This window comes from Brienomyrus brachyistius, chromosome 11 (genome assembly GCF_023856365.1).
Source record: "Brienomyrus brachyistius isolate T26 chromosome 11, BBRACH_0.4, whole genome shotgun sequence".
NCBI classification, from domain to species: Eukaryota; Metazoa; Chordata; class Actinopteri; order Osteoglossiformes; family Mormyridae; genus Brienomyrus; species Brienomyrus brachyistius.
The window spans coordinates 11,037,758-11,058,042 of record NC_064543.1 but is presented as its reverse complement, the minus strand read 5'-3'; the positions used below and the strand labels follow the sequence as shown (position 1 = coordinate 11,058,042).

General features: G+C 39.5%; 1 protein-coding gene across 1 annotated transcript in view; it reads right to left on the bottom strand.

Annotated features, from left to right (window-relative positions):
* Positions 1–20,285, bottom strand: part of nfatc3a (nuclear factor of activated T cells 3a) — a 45,246-nt gene extending 24,961 nt beyond the window's left edge. Inside the window, exons 1-3 of the mRNA XM_049031042.1 lie at positions 19,764–20,285; positions 6,781–7,903; positions 4,924–5,086 (exon numbers count right to left, since the gene is read on the bottom strand). Coding sequence (XP_048886999.1) covers positions 4,924–5,086; positions 6,781–7,903; positions 19,764–19,860 — 1,383 coding nt within the window. The 5' untranslated portion in view covers positions 19,861–20,285. The remainder of the gene's footprint in view (positions 1–4,923; positions 5,087–6,780; positions 7,904–19,763) is intronic.

Below are 20,285 nucleotides of genomic sequence, written 5' to 3'. Positions count from 1 at the left end.
TCTCCAGCATATACTGAAAAATTTAAATCTGCCATATCCCCAAAAGATGGGAGCAAAACCCCCCAAAGACCACTATGACTAACACGGCCCACTGGGCTGAAACTGAACTGTCAACGTGAACCTCCACAGTACAAACAGAGAGTAGAGAGAGGGAGAGCGAGAGAGACCTACATATAAACAAGCCATCGTGCTCTCTTCAGTTCAGTACAGGGCGTCTCTCTCTGAGCAGGAGTAGATTAGCAGGGACTCTCATTAGCTTCTGTTTCAGACTGTTCAGGCCAGATGGTAAATGAGGCCTGGCTGGAGCCAAGCTTGCATTAGACTCACGATACTGATACCGATCCAGAGAAGCGCTCGCATGGCTGTTCTGTTGGAATAGTAAACTCAAACGCAAATAATGCAGCTGGATAGTGTTACACATGATGGTCTAAATAAAGCGGCCTTATTTTGGGCCACATTTGTTCCACTGAGCAACTAAGAGTCTAAAATAGCCCAAAAGGCCATGAGAACCTTTGGAGGAGGGAAAGAGAAAAAAAAAAGTCATGTCTCAAATACTTAGCATTCATAAAATGAACAAAAATACAACCAGCCAGGACAGATGAGTAGATTCTCCCAACCCACTCACAAATACACAGTGAACTGGCACGCCTCCCACACCACTACCTGAAGAAACTGGCTCAAAGTTGTTTCTCCATGTTTCTTTGTGGTTTCCATTGTAAAGGTCATGCACACATGTTGAAACGCTAAAAACGTCAACTTGGGTGGTGACTGAAGGTCACCCCTGCCTGTTCCTCCTCAACAGGCTGTTACGCTGGCTGGGGACCTCTCATGACGATAGTGTTCAATGTTTGCGGACAACAGCACTCTGAGCCCCCCACCTTGCCCCCAAAGCTTTGTCTGAACAAGGTCAGGTGTGCATGTGGCTGCCATGTTCATCTGGTTTCTCAGCTATTGCAGGCAAAGCCTGCTGCGGTCTGCTGACTGGCTGGGATTAATGCAAACATGACTGTGTCAGTACTGATTTCATACCGAATAAAAGTGTCAGTATCTTTGAATATCCGTAATTTTAAATTTAGCCAAATCATTCCACTGATTTTAAATCCAGAGACAAAACAGTTTTCATGAATATAAAACAACCAGCCTTCTAAGCACTGTTAATCCCCAGTTTAATATACTGACAACATTCTCATTTACAACACCTCAGGACTTGGTTTCTTTTCAGTTAACAACAAGTATTAGTTACTAACAATAGTTCACTTTAGGAACTTCAACAGCACAATACAATGTTTGCAGATCAGTATTTTCCTGGGGTTAGTGGATGCCTAAGTGAGAGTCCTCAGTGATGACTGCTAAGTTTGCACCTCTTGCCAGGACCACAGGTGTGCAATGTAGAATCTATACATTCAAACAAGAACAGGAGCGCAAGCAGACAGGCATACCTGTCTACCTGGCAAATGAGTATAGCCCAACCTCCCAACTACAGGCATGCTCAGAAGGCAAGGTCAAAGGTTAATCCCTCCTTTAACTGGAGTCTGCTACAGCTCTTGTTCTACAGCAGGACAGCTACCCTAATACAGAGTAAACAATGTCGCAGACTCTGCTTAGGTGCGAGTAGAACACACGTTATTAGGACAGTTTTATGGGGTGCTATTCCCTCCCTATTTATTACAACTTATTAAAGCCACAGAGAAACATTCACCCCTAAAAATGTGCAGCGACAAGCAACCAGAAATTTTGACAAAAGTTATCATTTTTAAATAAGGTAGGACCAAGATACTTCTACACTGACAAATACAAGAAATTTTGAACATTCAAATTCAACCTTGAAATTTAGTATCTCCAGGGCAGATATTATTTGTCCCCCGAGGTCATTTGAGAGTCTAATTATCAGTCAACGGTAATAAAAAGGCATGGCTTCATGTGAAGACTTACCAATAAAAAGAACCAAAATGACAAATAAGGAAAGTCTTCAGTAAAGCAATACTAGGTGCAGGTCTGGGGTGAGCCCCCTGAAGCCTTCTTAACGCTACATCATTCATAAGTCTTATCTTTTAACATGGAACTCACGAACGATGTAGCCTTAAGGCGGCTTCAGGAAACCCCTGATCATTACTGAGCATCACACAACCAAGTTCTATAATTCATCCAGCAGAACAATAGCTTCATTAATAGTTCCATTGTTTGCCCATTGCACCTTTTCCAACCTCATAATTTTTCAACCTCATAACCTCAATCAGCGGAGATTGCAATATGGACACATTTTACCCATAAGCCTCCAGACTAGATTTAGGTATGCACAGAGTCAAGGATTTTAGGTTAGGTCCCAAAGTTCTGGTGATTGTTTTTAAACGGGGACACCCAACAGGAGCATCTGATGAAGCATAAACACTGTAGTGTAACACAGTAAACAGAGTCTCTGTTTTGTACACACAGACACCAGTAAAGCTGATTAAGCACCGCTGTTCTGCAGGGTCCATTCAGTACACCTGAAAACTGCTTGTGAAACAAAAAAAATGAATGTTGTCATGGGAATAAAAAACAAAACAAAAACAAACTAAGATGGGGATGTGTCTAAAAGGAAAAAAAAACAGCCAACCAAGACTATTTCTACAAATTATGCATCTTCACAAATGGCTAGCCGAGTGTATTATTACTTGTTAATCATTAGCTGCATAAGTCATCCAAAGCCTATCTGATGTGTAAACATAGAAAAACCACGGAGGAGAAAACACACATATCAGAAGAAAGAGCGAACAAACCCAAGACAAAATAATAAGGGAAAACATAGATAAACAGGACAAGGTAAAACAAGACGAACCTGGGTCATTATAGCAGCAAGCTAGAATGAGGATGCATGAGAACCAATGGCATCAAGCCAGCCAGTTAAACCATTTTTACTGTTACAAGCAGGAACTCAAACCAGGTGGTGGATTGTGATGAAATTTAAGGCATCTGTTCACAGGAATAGCCTAGTTAAAAGTTTAATGCTCATATAAGCTTATCTAGCAGTATGCAACCACTTTTATATCAAGAATGTGGAATTTGGATTAAAAACAATGACCAGGTTGAGTAGTACTAGCTAAATTCAATGGTTAAACAGCACCCTAACTGTGTAGTGAAAATGAAACGATTGAGTTCATACTGACAACTATTGTTCCCACTAGATAAACATCCATTGAAAGAGAAATGATTGAGCTATGCACCAAGAATCTTATTTCACTTTTAAAGTACTAAAAGAATTCTGAAGTAGGGAAACATAACATTCTAGGAAACACTCCAGTCCACAGAATGACAGCACAGCACCTAAACCAATGAGATTTAAAAACCTGCCGCTGATGGTGACCTCCGGCCCTGATGGTTCCGGGGATTAAGCAGAAACCAAACTGTCACCGTGTGTCACGAACAAAATGTTAATGGGAACACAAACCCTCAGGGTAAATCGCAGTAAGCCCAAGTGTGGAAAAAAACAATCATACTACAGTGGCACCCTGTAACCTGGATTAAAAACACACAGCATTTAGCACATTATAATTTCAGTGGGTAGCATTCTGTTGAACATTTTGAAAAGTTCAACTCAAATCTGCTGAAAAAGATAATGGAATTCTGCAGTGTTAGCTGAAATATGTTTATATTATAACCATCAGCTAGTGATGTACTGATGTAGAAATTTTGACCGATACTGATAACTTAATTAGATAAATTACCATCTAATATTACGATAACCGGCTAACCTCCACAAAGCTGTACTGAAACCGATGCCGGTGCTGTTGCTTCTGATGACTGTGTGTAACAACCACATCATATAGCACGAGCAGTGAGACATTAGCAAAGTAGAGCTGACTTGAGAGACAGCAGCAAGGTTCTAAGTGGTGAATGAGCTGACAAAATTCCTCATCCTCCACCATGGAAAATTGCTAATGTCCAGTGCAATCATCTACATTATTTTACTTTAGCTCTGGTGTTGTTAATATTGAATAATGACTAAAGTCTAAATATCGACCGGCAATATCGATATTTAACGAACATCAGCCGATGCCAACGCCAATTGATCTCTACCACTAATCTACAAAGCCATATTATTTTGTGAACACCTTGAAACAACCAAATCAGGACTTTACCTGAACCATAAATATAAAGAACAATAACACCAGTACCAGGAAGAATTCTAACATTGTTAAACCAAAAATGTGATTAAAAACTGAATTAACACAAGGACCCATTTCATCCTCTGAACACCACTTTATGGTTTCATCGCTACAAGTGTTTCACAGTGCCACCAGGATACCATCAGTGAACAAAAGGCCGTGGTCTCCATGGTAATGAAATATTCACCAGCTCACTCCAAGGATCTCAGCATCTTCTCAATAACAGACAGGAGTGGGGCTGTAAACTGACCCGCTCTCTTGTTAGCATCACATGACAAAGAACAGGCAGTTCATTTACAGCGTCAAAGATAACCTGTCCTATTCTCTCTGTAGGACCATTGTGTGTTATTCAAGTTATACAAGCCTGAACAGATGTGCTACATTTCTTGCTAGATGTTTCCTGTTTTATTTACCTGTACTTATATGCAATTTTTTATACTAAATGCAAGACATGCAATATTAAAAGCGAACGATCATCTCTGAAAAAAGGGGGTATAACTTCCATGGGCAATCCTGTATACTGAGAAAAGTGGTTAAATTAATGAAGGAATTAATTTGTTCAATCAAGTGTTTAAGCTGAAACTCACTCAATACTATGTCTGTAACAGCATTACTGTGCATAGATGATCAAAGTTAGGTGCAGAGTAAAAGAGAAAGTGAAAATATTCACTGAAGAAGCATAACAGTATAGCACACTTAGATCACCTAGAGTCAACAGTATCTCTCGACTGCTGAAATGACACGGTTCATACAAGAACAAAGGGCCTCAGGAACTCACCTTGACCACTGGGTGGCCACCTGAGGCTGCCTTGACTGCCCCCCGGCTCCCCTCTGTCTCATAGTGGGCACGGTGGTGGGCCTTAGGCTGCACCTCAATCTTGAGCTCATACTGTCCAAATTGGCTGGGGAGGGGCCAGTCCAGAGGGGGCAAGGATGAGGCCCTGGGGGGGGGTCAGAAGGATTGTGGGCAATAGCATTTACCAAATCATTACACATTCATTTGGTGTGATCAGCGAATATAATTCAGCGCCAACTATTATTCCCAAAGATGAGTAAAGCATAATCAAGATTTAACAAGAAAAATTGCTGTGCCAACAAAATATCCACCCATGGTTTAACAGCCAGGTCACAGTGAGCCAATCACATCTGCTGTAATGGGAAGCCTATCCTGGAGAAAAAAACAGAAGTATTCCAGTAGCTACTACTGTTACACTGCTTACTTTAGCTCTGTTTGCACAGCTGCATTAAACAAACAAAAGAAACACACTTTAAATCTGAAATTCAATAAATTCTGTCAGTAAAGTTATTCTCATTTTACAAGGAAAATCAAATGGAGGATTTTTCTGTGCAAGCAACAGACAAAATATATGCATATAAAAAAATAATTCTGAGCCTTTGCACTTTATCAGATCACACTACTGTGTCCATGGGAAGATGGTCAGACAAGGTTTGGATAAACATCCTCACCCAAAATCCATGTCAAGTGCTTAGAAAAAAAGATTTTTACAGGAGGTGTTAAAACAGCCCACAAGGTAAAGTTCATTTCCCCCTCCTGGTTCTCATAAGTGAAAAGTAGACTTCTATTACAATGCATGTATGTAGAACAACTTCTTATCTAATTTTTAATAATGTGAAAAAGTTCTATCGGCCTAAGAGAAATTGGCATTTTGGAGGCCACAGTTATTGAAATGGATTTGGAACCCTTCAGTTGTTGGAACAAATCCCTGGTGGCAGAACACGCAGGAGCAGAAATAAACACCGTAGTTGGTGTGTATCTTTCTCTTCGATATCTTTTTGAAAATGGCTTCGCTTTGATTTAATTCAACTGGTTCTAATTTCTCTAGCAGGAATGCCCATTTTGAAATACAACAGTGACATTAAATGAAATAAACTACTAATGAAAAGAAAGGTAAATATGAGACCTTTATCTCCTCAAATGTGAACCCTGGATCTTATTGATAATGTTCTCATTTACAATTCTAAGTTAACCTTGGGTTTTTCTACTCATCAGGGCAGGCTTTTAATTTGGTCTAGAATGGTACTAATCATTACACATTGCGTGTGTGTGTGTGTATACATTCACACACATATACATACATACATGTTCACACACACACACACACACACACACACACACACACACACACACACACACACACACACACACACACACACACACACATATATATATATATATATATATATATACACACACACACACACACACACACACACATATATATATATATATATATATATATATATATATATATACACACACACACACACACACATATATATACACACACACACACATATATATACACACACACACACACATATACATACACACACACACACACACACACATATATATATATATACACACACACACACACATATATATATATATATATACACACACACACACACACACACATATATATATATATATATATACACACACACACACATATATATATATATATATACACACACACACACACACACACACACACACACACACACACACACACACACATATTTTTATATGCAGCCACCATTGTTATCAGTGGGTAAGTTTAACAACACTTTCAAGGCTGAATGATGTTGATAAGTAGGTTTATTAACGTACCGGAAGATAGGTGTGTGCCCAGGCTTTGGTTTGTTCCAAGTAAAGTGTGAGGGGACGGACAGGAACTGCTCCCCCAGAGTGTCCTTCTTCAGGGTGTCTTCCACAGGAGAGTCCAGCGCAGGTGACATACAGCTTGGGTCTTCCAGGCCCAGATCGCATTTCCCTGGCAGGGACACCCTCTCTTGGGAGGTCTTCCTGGTTTTTGAGGGGATGTCTGCCTCAGATGGGCAGCATTGGAAGGGGAGGGACATCCCTAGGGAGGGGCTGCCTACCCAGGTGTCTTCTGTCACACTTCCTCGGGGGGAGTGACCGGGAGTAGGGCCAGGAGAATGGTGTGGAGAGGCAGAGCCTGGTCGGCATAGGTCAGCGCTAGAGTGGCGCCTTTTTCCACATGGAGAGGCTGGGCGAGAAGAAGGCCGTGAGGAGGGCCGAGAGGAGGGCCGTGGGCTTAGCCAGTTCTCATCTGTCACACTAGCACGAGGCGAGTGGCCCGGTGAGTGACCAGGTGACTGGCGGGGTGACAGTTGAGAGCTGAGAGCAGCACGGGCACGCTGCCATGGTTCCTCAGCAGGGCCGCCCAATGGGGAGCAGCCAGGCGAGGTCAGTGGGGAGCCCAGTGTGAAGCGAGCAGCCGCTTCATTCAGCTCTGAGTCCACGTCATCATACACGTGCGAAAAGGACTCGCAGGAAGAAGCATCCGAGAACCAGCTCCGGGAGGAAAGGCTGCTGCAAGGGCTGGAGTTCATTGGCAAGTCCCGGAACGAGGTCTCCAATGGAAGGTACAGGTGGCCCCGAGAGAGTGGCCGATCTGTGCCTTCAGCATCAGCATCTCCAGTTGCCAGGTGACCTCCACTAGCTTCCATGCCCTGCTGACAACTGGGTGAGATAGAGGTGATCTGGATGCTGGGGCACTCAAAGGCCTTGCCGACCCCTGTCGGGCTGTACCTAGGTCCATCATAGCTGAACTCATACCCCTTGTACGCGTGTGAACGGGGCGGCACTGAAACAACTGGCGAGTGAGATTGCGGGCCATGGCGGGGAATTCCAATAGGCTGGTTGACCAAAGATGGGGGCTGGCCAACATTGAAGATGTAAAATGAGCCGTTTTCATCAGATTCGAGATCTAGGCGATAAAAGAAAAAACACTATCAGAAGAAATGTACACAATGCCTTGCAAGACATCATATTAAGCGTGAGCTGGATTCAAAGATAGTTGCTGAAGCAACCCAAAACCATAACAAGCTATTATTCTAACTAAACCACTGAAAGACAGAGAGGAGAAGTTTCCAGGCTCACACATACACCCACACATATTCAGCTGGCAAAAAAAGGCCGCATCATAATTAGTTTTGTTTTTTCCCCTTCCAAGGTCCATAGTGCACAGCCAAAGTAGAGGGACGATAAGAAAGATTAAAGCAAATGAAGAGTGCAGAAATTTATCAAAACATTTACTGGTGAGGTATTAAGTTTGCTAGCTGCAAGAAAAAACGCTTGCATGAAGTATGTAGAATTCCAAGAATGTTTAACTTAAAGAACTAGAGGTGAGTACTGGTGCAAGGGGTTAACTAGTGGATTGGTGGGGAATCCTCTGGGCTACCAACCAACACCCAGACTGAGCTATAATGTTCTGAAGCAAACAAGAGCTATTCAGACAGACACCTACTCACAGAGTGGCTATGTGTTGGATATATAGAGCAGGGGTATACGCTGTTACACTCTATACTGCTATACTGCTGCTTAAAAACAATGCACATAGATGTGACAACGTCAAGTTCAACTATGATAATCAGGGTGATACAAAACAGCCTGGCAACTGTGCAGGCTAAATGTTGATGACGAAATGCTTCATCAAAACTGCCTGATTAAAGTATCAACATTAAAATTATGACAATACGAGTTAATGCTAACAGACTAACTTAACCCAGGACAGCAGGTAGCTGAACATTCATTTAGCAGCCTTTTGTACCAGATTTCTGCTGTTGTTTTTCCAGGTATAAAACCTAGCTATATAAATATGCAAGGTAATTAAATAAAAGCTACTGGAAAATCTTGCTTTTGCAACATTATAAATCACCAACAGAAAACCTAAGTATGCACAGTCAATCTCTGCCTGAGCCATGGAGTGCATCTGTCCTTATAATGGCAATGGTCTTGTACTGATGGCTGCCCATTCCTCTCCCAGGAGGTGAGGGCTTTACTTATTCTCCCTCAGCATGGACCTTGCCTGTTGTCATGCTCGTGTTTTGACGGCGATGTCTCAGTGATGGGAGAGAAAATCCTTATGGGTCACTGGTCTGTGCAGTGCACCAAAGCTACAGTACCTCAAAATATGGAGGGGGAAAAAAAAGTTATACTTCCATTATGGGCTGTATGATTAAAGCACATGTTTCCTAAACGTGTAACGATATCCGGAACCATTAAAGAAGCAATGGGAGAAAATTAGACACAAGCAAGTAATTAAAAACAGCAATAAAAGCTTGCTATCACAACCAACTTCATTGCATTGTTTTAAGGAAGTAGACAAGTAAAGCATTCAAAGCTTTAAATGAACATTTCAAACAAGCTTAAGAAAAGTTCTGACCAATAATGATTGAGTCAGAGAAACAAGAGTTATGTGCAAAAAGTAGAATCAGTGAAAGCGGTTCATAAGAGAGGAAACAATGTCTTTTTTAAAGTGACATTTAAGAGAGACATTCTTCATAATGTGTCAAACCTGAAAGACAGACTGCTAGAGTAAACAGCACAAAAAGAAGAGCTAAGGAAGTGTGCTGTAACAGCTTATTAACTGAAAAACCATAGAGGATTCTTTCCCTAGCGGTCAGCACCGGATGTCTCAAGTCCATTCGTTAAGGCAATTTAACATATGTTTCCTTGCTTAATGATCCTTCATCCAAGTGTTTCAAAAGAAGAGAGGGAGGGAAAATGGTTGCTTTCAGAGAAACTGTTCCCTGCAACATGTGAGCCAGATCTGCCATCAATTAGTTGCCCCTGTTATGGTGCCAATTAATTTGCATGGCTCCCCAGACAGAATGGAAGTGGGAGGGCAAGAACACAGCGGGTGGCGTGGCGGCTCAAACACAGCGTCTGCCCTCTGAGGAAAGCCGACCTCACCACAAACAAGTGCTTTGTGCTACAAAGCAAGTCTGGTGCCAACCCTCTAATTAGAGAGGAAGCAGCAAAGGGCCTTTTCTAAAAGGCCTGGGCTTCACATTATTTTATAACTGAGGGGTTGGTTGGGACTGTGACCGTGCAGAGCACAATTTTCCTGCCATATGATGTTAATATTTAAGAAATACCACTTGATGGAGGTGAATGTGGACCAAACAATCAAGATGGCTTTCACTATATTCATCTGTATTATGGCCCAAAGTTATTTTTTAGTAAATAATTCAGCCCAACATTTTTTTTTTGTCGGAGCAAACGGCGATATTTAAAAACAAGCAATGATTTTGGCTTAAGAATATCACAAAATAATATATATGGTTGTGCTAAAGTTAAATTTAAGCTTTAAATAAGTTGTATAACAACTTGAATGCTTTTTGTATATAATTATATATACACATTTTGAAGAGGACAGACACTTATACTCAACATATTTTAAAATATGACCAAGTTTCCAATGAAATTGTGAGCACCACCTAGGACTGACTTGGTTATTACTGACCCCCACCCCCATTACAAATCTTTTTATTACTTACATAACTACCTCTATCTGCTGTTGTACTGCTGTATTATTTAAACATATTACTATTCTCACATACTACTACAACTGTACTTGTGACTTCTTCACGTTTCACTTTTTTCTGCATTCTTTTTTACGGTACATGTGTTGTGCTTTGCAATATGTTTTTTTTTCCCCTTTGCGCTGCATTTTTCATTGCATTTCACTATCTGGCCTCTTTTTGTCATGGTGTGGGTGGGCGGGGCATCTGTCACTACCAGATCCCCCCTTCCATACCAGCTGCCTGGTTTGTACCTTGCATGTCTACGCATGCTCAGCACTTTTCAGCATGCATACACCATGTTACTGTTTCTGGCACTCCCTGTGCATATAGTTACTTCTTCTGACACCATCTAATCCGTTCATCCCGTAAATAAAATCAATAATACATTATCAAGCTATTTCTTATGCAAAAATGTATTGAATATAAGAAAAAATTCTGAACAAAAAAAAAAAAGAAAATCACCCAGCTCCACGTCAAACTTCAATAAACCTCAATAAAATCAAAATAAGTTTTAAAAGGTTTTAACCCTAACATGAACATGGTTTGATTTTTGAGCCATCAGTCTTAAGAGTTACTACTTTTTTGTTATGGGTAGGATATAAGATATTTTCGTATCACCATGTCTTTTTATACTTACTATGTAATGACTGTAAAAGCTGCTGTAGTTAATATTTAGGAGTTCATATCTGAAGAGTTCAATGTAACATCATACCACTATCGCAGATATTAAACTGCTATATATAAAGATGTCATTCAAAATCCCATTAGCTGTACTAGAGTATTATGACCAGCATTTGCCTCCTTTTAAAATCTATGAGCAACAAGTTAAAGGTGTAAAGAAACAGTAAGCAACACGTAAGCAATGTAAGAAACACCTTGAGATTAATATCTAGACCAATTTGTAAAAATCACAATATACTTCTCATCAAAAGATTCTGATGAATGTCACACAGAGCTGGAGAAACTTAACAGACAACCATCATTCCTTGCAGAAGTGCACACACATGCACACCAGACTGCCTATTCAGTTAAGCGTAAAGAAGCTTCACTGTTCCCAAGCTAATAATAGACAGAAATGCTCCACCACGCAGTAGGACCCAATGGCCATGGCCTGCCTGTGACACAATGCCTGCTGGGGGGTAGGAAATGAAGGTTAGGGATTTCTCAGCACGATGACGACAAGAGAAGGGCACCACACTGAGACACTAACAGACCGATATGATGTTGGTCTTTTGCTGTGACTCCGCCTACCTTCTCGAGAGGTGGGGGGGGGGGGAAGAGACATGTGTCAGGGTCTTATTGGTTCAGCACTTGAACTACCACTGACAGACAGAGTAGGGAGGGGTGGAAGAGGGTGCTTCTGAAAGCCTGCATCCAGGTTTCTAACTGTGTCAGTTTGAATTTCTGCCATGCCATGTGTTTTTTTTTTTTAAAGCTGACACAACATTATGTAGAACCACTTTGCTGTATATCGCCAGTTTAAAAGGAAGTGTTAAGTAATAGCCATTATAGTGGCTTCTTCTAATTGGTTGATGCAAGATTGTGGTATTGGACTAAGGCAGGAAATGACCTAGCACAGACAGCTCTCAGACAACAGCAGAGCACAGTCAAGACAGGCTGCCCATACTCTGGCAGTCACACATCTGTGGCCTGCATTCCACAGCAGATGACAATTCATGTTAGAAAAAGATCTTCAGTTAATTATCAGGTAAAATGAGAACACACTTGTTAAAACTTCCACAAATGGCATCTCACGTAACATAAAATTATATTCAGGCTCTTTCTGCAGATGTCCATCAGCAAAGATCAGCTGCAAAGTAGAAAACCTATTTGGCCACTAAATAAAACCCCCCAAATTGACAGCATCATGCTGATGTGTTAGAGGAGTAAGGATACAACCTTCACTTTCGCAATGGCCAAAGCTATGTGGTTGAACAGTGAATACTATATGGCAGAAATTGATATTAATATGTGAGGAAAACAGCAAGAATGGGCCAGAAAATCTCCGGAGAGACAAGTCCTCATCTATGCCCATTTAAACTGGAAATTTAAACCCTGCAAAATGGTCAGTTTTTTCACTAACACCCCACCATAGCAAGGATATAAGATGACATTCACAGAAAATTAATCCATCCAAGGAATTCTGTTTCCACCGTTATGTCACATTGCCAGACGTGAAGAGTTATTGTTCAGGAAACCATGCCCAGTTATAGCGAATTAATCATTTTTGGTTTAATGGACTAACCTTTGGCATAACAAGTGATAAAGAAGTCTCCCTGAGTTTAGTCTGGATGGCAAGCAACAAGCTCAGCCATATACTCCCCATCATATGCTAATGCTTTCCAGCACTATGCCTTATGTCTGAACGAACATAACGCTTCCATTATAAAAAACTTTTCTGACAGCTGGAAACTTTAAATCAACTAACTAAAACATTGACAAATGTATCATATTTCAGGATTGCAACTATATTTGCTCACAGCAAGCACAAATACAAAATGCACAGGCTGCTATAACAAAGAAAAATAATAATATAGAGCGTGTTCCTCTACACTGGAACCTAGATGACTTTCACTGTAGTGTAAGCCACCTTCTGTGTGCTGATGCAGTCCACAAGCAGCTTGGGTTACACTAAATTTAAACTTAGACAGATGCCACACGTAGCTGCATGCACTGATGCCAGGGAACAAAGAAATGCTAACTTTTGGACCTTCTTTACCTTTCTACTACCAGTTCACTTAGTGTGCAGAATGTTTGGGAGGAATTCCAAGAGCAGAGACCACCCCTCAGCAGGCACAATCGGATTAGGTGTGCATTCTGAAAGGGTTGCATTTCCATCAGTCAAGTATCCTTTGGCCTGACAAGCTGATACACTGTGAACAGGCCAGAGGGCTAACCCACATAGCTCCTCCGATGCTGCCATGCCACACAGCCCCACACAGTCCACCCGAAATTCATTCAGAGCACAGTCATGGAGTCAGAGAGACAAACTTATGGCTACCCACTTTAAAGTCAACCAGCCTCTTGACAGCTGCCGGACAATTATAAGTAACATGCTAAAATAAACAGCTGCGCAAATTTGCTGGAAAACTGGATTTGCAGTAACCACTTTCTCAAACAAATTCAGATTGAGAGAGAGTACACATTAGAGACGCAGGGACAACAACAAGATCCTTAGCACAACATTCTTATATCAAAAGCGCACCGTAGGCTTGTGTGATTTGACAAAATTGTCGGTAACCAACGATGCCAGACAAGCAACCTGGTGTCAGTATCTGATAGTGACTTACTGGCGATTATCACCTTTAAATCATGACTAAATCTGGCCTTCCTATCAATCCTGTTCCACAGAGACTAAAAGTTGTTCCACTAATCAGCATCATCAGCAAACTTTCCCCTCACCCCTGATATTACCGATTATCCCAATATTTTAAAACTGAAATATCACATATTACTTTTCAGACAATGCCTAGGCTTATTGCACTGAATGAATTTCAGCAGCATTTTATTTCAGGTTAAGCTTCAAAAGTAATCGCCCTTCAGGTGTGCTTAAAATAGCCCAATGTCCATGTGACTGACAAGCAATGGAACAGATGGATTCACCTGAACAGGCCTGGCTTTGGATTGCACCCCATGAGTCACAGGTACACCAATGTGCTCCAGGTCCACTAGAAATTAGGACTGCGACAGCTGCCATTGAACTGGTTTAAAATACAAAGGCTAGAAACAAAAAGCAATACATATGGGGGGATTGTTGGACATTATTCTCAGTGTATAACGATGAAGCCTACAACATAGCGAGCTTCGGAGAGAGGCAGCAAGACAGAATGTGACTTCGCAGCCTTTAAGGAGCTTCAGTGCATATGTGGTGTCTGTTACTGACTCACCTCATCCCCATTGTTTAAAACTTCTTTGCCACCTGAGGTTCATTGGGCTTCCCTCAGCAAAAGTGATTATTTATATTTTGCCAGTCAGTCACCTCTATTTGCCCTCCTTAAGCATAATTACGACATGCCCTGCCTGACCCACCCACCCATCCCTTGACTGCATTTGGCTATCTGCCTCATAAACAAAACAAAACAAGTCACACATTGGCTAAAGCCAGCACCAAAAATAACATGTGGTATCATTGTCTAAGATGAAAAAGAATGGTTTCTTATTAAAGACTAGCCTATTAAACCAAGATCATCTTGTCTAATTGTAAATAACATCGTTTCATGTAAATGAGAGATAGAAGCGTTCATTTCAACATTTTAAGTTCATTTCAGACCAAATTTTATCATGTCAGAAGTTAGTCAGTTTATTTTTAAAAGCCATAACAAATTTCAGCCTTTTCCCACAGTGATTGTTGCAAAAAAAATATGTATTATCCAATGCTTTAATTAATCCACTATGCACGCATCTACTATGCAAGTAACAGTATTACTTATAGTTTAACTTCACAGACAAAACCCTTAGCTTCTACTGGGTGATACTACTATTAATTTTGCTCATCAAAATATAGATTTCTGTTGGACACACACACACACACACACACACAAAATGACGCATCGTCCAGGGAAATGATTCTTTGATCCAGAAAATTTCACCCTGACATAAAAACACAGTTCTGGTGAAAAAATTGCTACTCAGTACTTTTCTTATTCCACTTTCAGCATTAAATGTATTAGTTCTTGTTACAACCCTATACTGTGACAGGCTAAAACCAATAGTGACTTGATTTACCACAAACGTCTGGTGCTATAGAAGATAAATACTTATCAAATCAAAGGAGAAATTCTCAAGGGGAACACCATGAAACTGCCAACAACCATATTTGATCCACATGAGAAAAAGGAGAAAATGGAAAAAAAAAAAAAAACACATTCAATTTCATTTTCATAAGCAATAAAAAGAAGTATTTTTCATAATAAAATTCAGGAAAGGTGACTAATTTGTCAATTTTTCTTTTGTCTTATTTTTATATTTATATGTAAATTGAAAGAATCATTTATAATTTCCCCTCAATAACATAATACTACATACATACATACATACATGCATAGATTAAGGGGTATATATGAATTAACATTATGAATGAAAAATATGTATTAGTTATGCACAAATAAGTACATTTGTGGTCAATATTTATAGTGTATTTCGAAAACTGATCCCGACACCGAAACCGTTTGTTTGGGAGGTTCTGCTTAAACTTTGAAAGGATGCTCCACCAAAATAAATTAAAAACTAAATAAATTACATTCCAAAAATATGAACATTTGCATTTATTTTGGTAAGAAAACACCAACTCTCGCACACAAGAAGTCCCAGCACATTATAACTATACACATCTTATATATTTATAACAGAGGAAGGCTGAACATAAAGTGAGATCATTTTCTGAGTAAGTTTTTGATTTCCCACCATCTGCATTGCTGACTGACTAATGTTATTTGGCAGTTCTTTTATTTTTTTTCAGAAACTTTTCATACTCTTCACTGTCTTACCTTAAGGTGAGCAATTATCTTCGTTGTGTTGAGAGTTTATTAGAAGATCCTGCTCGTGAAATTTAGTAGAGTAATGTTTGCAAAACACATTTCCAATAACATCAAAATAATTTCACACAGCAGACATTTTTCTAACTTTAATATGCCGGTGTGCAAAGCAATATAGCTGATACTGACAGTTGGCTGATACAGTCCGTACATCTCCAATATGTTTTATACAATCATACGATGCAATATACTGAATAAAAATTTGCCTCATCACATAAAAATGCTGACAATTTTTCTAAATATGCTTGGTTGAAGTTTTAAAAAGATTTTATGACATGGTTTAAAATGTTAAAAATTTAGCTATAGACTGCCAACTTTTACTCAGCAGAAACAAATGTCTGCACAACCAATCCTAATGGTTCTGAATCTTTCAAACTCTTGACACTGTCTTTCAGTGCTTACCCAATTATGTCTAGATTAATATGCAGCTTCATGACTCCAGGACCACATATTATTGTAATTATTTTATCAGAATCTACTTAAGGCACAGTGGGAGGCTAATCTTGGAAACTCTCCTGCATGTTTTTTTTGAGGTCAATACACACACACTGCTTTCATCCCGCTAACAAACAAAGGCCTTAAAAACAATCAAATAGCATATTGGTATTCGACGCACAAAGGAAAACACAATCTGAACACTACAGTTCTACAAAAACTTGTACACGAGTAAAGGTGGAGTCAGATACTGGCAGGCACAAAAGGGGAAAAGAAGTTATTCCTGTTGTACTAATAATTCATAGTCTGGGCAGGTCTCAACAATTCCTGCTATTTCAACAAATGTCTTCGGTTGCTGAGCAAGTATCCAACCCACCTGGTGCAGGGGAAAGTCACTATATATATATACACACAACATGTCACAAAACATCAGTTAAGCAATTTCAAATATTCAGCATTTAAAAAATAATCATTTTATTGCTTCATATATACATCTAATTCCTGTTAATTATTTACAAAATCAACATCAAAATTATATTCTCAAATATACCAGCTGGAGGATACCACCTGAATGTCAATGTACTTTATTCATTGTGTGAATAGTGTTTTACTTCACAGATCTGTCAAGCTAAGCAAAGGACATAACAGACCCAGTATAGACTGGACAAAAGCCTGAAGCAATGTTGTCCAGCACAATGCCTGATCGTAAATAAGCTCAGACATATTACATTATTTATTTGCAGATTCCACTGCCCTAAGTCCTTTTCATAGGTGTAAAATGATAAGCTACTCATACATAATCAATACATTTTACATTAATTTTTATTCACTAAGTTAAAATGGTTATCCAGACCTGTGTGACATAGCAACTGTCAAAGCAGTTCAAATTAAGAGCTTTTCTACAGTGTTAAGACACATCTCTGAGGATATGACCGGGAATCCTCTCCCTCCTTGACAATTACTCCACACCTAGTCTGACTAATTAAGATGTACAGCCCAGGACATACCGCATTTCATCCAAATTAGTATTCACCATGCTTGTGCCAACAAAATTTCTGTCTTACTAATGAAAAACAACTTGCAAATAGAAAGATTAATATTTATCACATCTGCCGTATCATTCTGAAAGATTCACAAAGGAACTAAACACCCATATTAAAATGTATTTACTTTTTAAGTTTTATGCACATTTTGGCAAACACAAAAGTATTGCTACAAAAGTTAAATTATAAATATAACGCAAAAGTGTGCCTGCTTCTGCAACTTCATTCTGTATATTCTGGTCCATAGTTCCAATTACTGTACAACTAGGCTACATATCCTACTGAGCACTGTACAGCAGAATTAAACATGAACATAACCTCATATCGGCACACTTGCATCTCTGCCATTTCCTGGTATTCTGCCTGGAAGTCAGTGCTGCCCTCATTTAAACCCCATAGGAAGATCTAAAGAAAGTATTACCTCTATGAAAGAAAATGTGTCTGTATCAAACATTTCCCTTGACAGCCCATTACTAGTGCAAACAAATAACATTACAAGTATTCTTGTGTTACTTGGACGATAACAACATGCACATAAAACACAACATCCATTCCTATGTATACGAAACTGCCTTTGTTGTCTACAGTACGATTGATGGACAAAAAAATAAAAGGCACACAATATGGTCACAAAAATCACAGCAATAGAGAAAAAAAAACACTCAAGTCTGAACATATCAACATTTCTGCAATGGAGTTCTTCAGAATTCTACTGGGGGAACACTTTTTATGTTTTGGTACTTAAATATTACGTGGATGAACAATCACTGAAGTATGAAAAAACCCAAAGAGAAATACCACGCTAAGGGGACTGCATAGATCCCCCCCCCCAGTTAATGCCCATTTGAATATGATATGGACTGAAATCTTAACCCCACTGATGGTAAATCATGTGTCATCTGCAACAATGACTGAAATAGTACAAAATGCAATTTCAGTCATTCTTGTTGAACATGTTCAAAAACGGGTTTCGACTTTTAATAATATATATTTTTAATACTTTGATGCATTTACAAACTTCTCAGCATGATAAAGAGCAAGATGTCAATAAAACAGGATAATAAGCAAGACAACACTCGCCGAGTGATTTTTTTTTAATTTTTTTGTCGCAGTGGGTTGAGCCAAACAATGTCACAGATGACTTTGACCTTGCTTTTACAGGTCATAATATTTGCACGTTAAAAACGAACTATAGCAAAACTAACATCAACACTTAGAAAATATGGTTAATATAATCACAACTACATCATTCATAATGCAGCAGCTATTTGCATGCAATATTTTAAAACTGCATTTATTGTTTTAAATTATTATTGAATTTAATCTTTAATATACTTTTCTGAGCTCATACATATTGTGCAGGACAAAAAGTTGTGGGGGAAATCAGTTCTTTCCATTTATCATTATATCAAGATTTTTGTTAATAACAGAGTATTATTAAATCATCGCGATTCATCTACCATGTGCATGCATAATATTGAAGCAATTAAATATTTAAAATACTACTAAATTAATAAATTGAAGCTGTCGCTTATCCTCCAATATAGACCAACAATTTTAGCTAAACTTGTTTCTATATTTATATTCTAAACTAATATCGGATAAACTTCGCATATAAACAGTATACTGACGTCTGTAGTAGAAACTCCACCACCGAATATATTATTCAGTTTGTTTTTAGAAAGGTTTTACATACATATTAATGCTTAATTTGGAAAAGAAATTGTCTGTGTGCGCGTATACATATATGGCCAATTGATTAAAAAAAACATGCATGGGACAGAAATAATTCAAAGCAGAATTTGCTAAAACGGCCACTGATACATAACAATAGTTAATTATAGCAATGGCCAGCATCGGATACCTAAGTAACTAAACTACTAAAATGTTTTTAAAAATTGAGTCCAGAGTACCCAGAATCCAAACACTTAAATACGAAAGTTAGTAGTTAGGAAGCAGGCTGGCTATATCAGGAAGGCTGACTTGTTTAATTACTAATAAACCTCACCATGTAGTTGTTAAACTAAAATAACTTATACAATACATTGTCTAAGTTTACATAATAACGTTTAGCTATTCGGAGCTCGAATTGAAACATCAACTCAGGCTCGTTTTCCAAAAGACGCACGATTATATTTTGCAAACGTAAAAATGCTAATAACCGAAATTAAAAGCGGCGTGTATTCAGAGCACTTCAAAGGGGGTGGGAGCGCGAGCGGTTAAATAAGAGGAGGGGGGACACCGACCTGCGGGGCCCAGTGGCGGCGGTGGCGGCTGGCCGTCCTCCCCGAACATGAGTCTGAAGTCCAGCTCTTCATTACCGCCGCAGTCCGCGGTAGTCATCGGCTTTGACAGCTAGAACCCCACGTCACTGTCTTTAGCAACTCTGTGCGAAATCCCTCCCCGGACCGGCCGGCAGGCTTTCAAAACATTTAATACGGTCACAAAGTTATTTTTTTGTGACGCCGAGAAGAAAAAAACTGAGCTAATTAGGACCAACGGTCACTCCGGGCGAATAACCTCCTTCATTAGCGTTAATTCGAGCTGCTCAACTGCTAAGAATTTCTGTTACTTTAGCTGCTTTCCCTCGGTGACAAATACTTCCTGCTCGAGTCCGAATAACGCTTTCCGAGAAGTTATACGAAATTGGTTTTCTTCTGGGGATGCAGTTTAAAAGCCTGAAAAACGCAGCTTTGCGGAGTCGAGCTTCAATCCCAACTTTTACTGATCGCGCGTGACAGGGCAGCTCCAGCCGTGACGTCAGACAA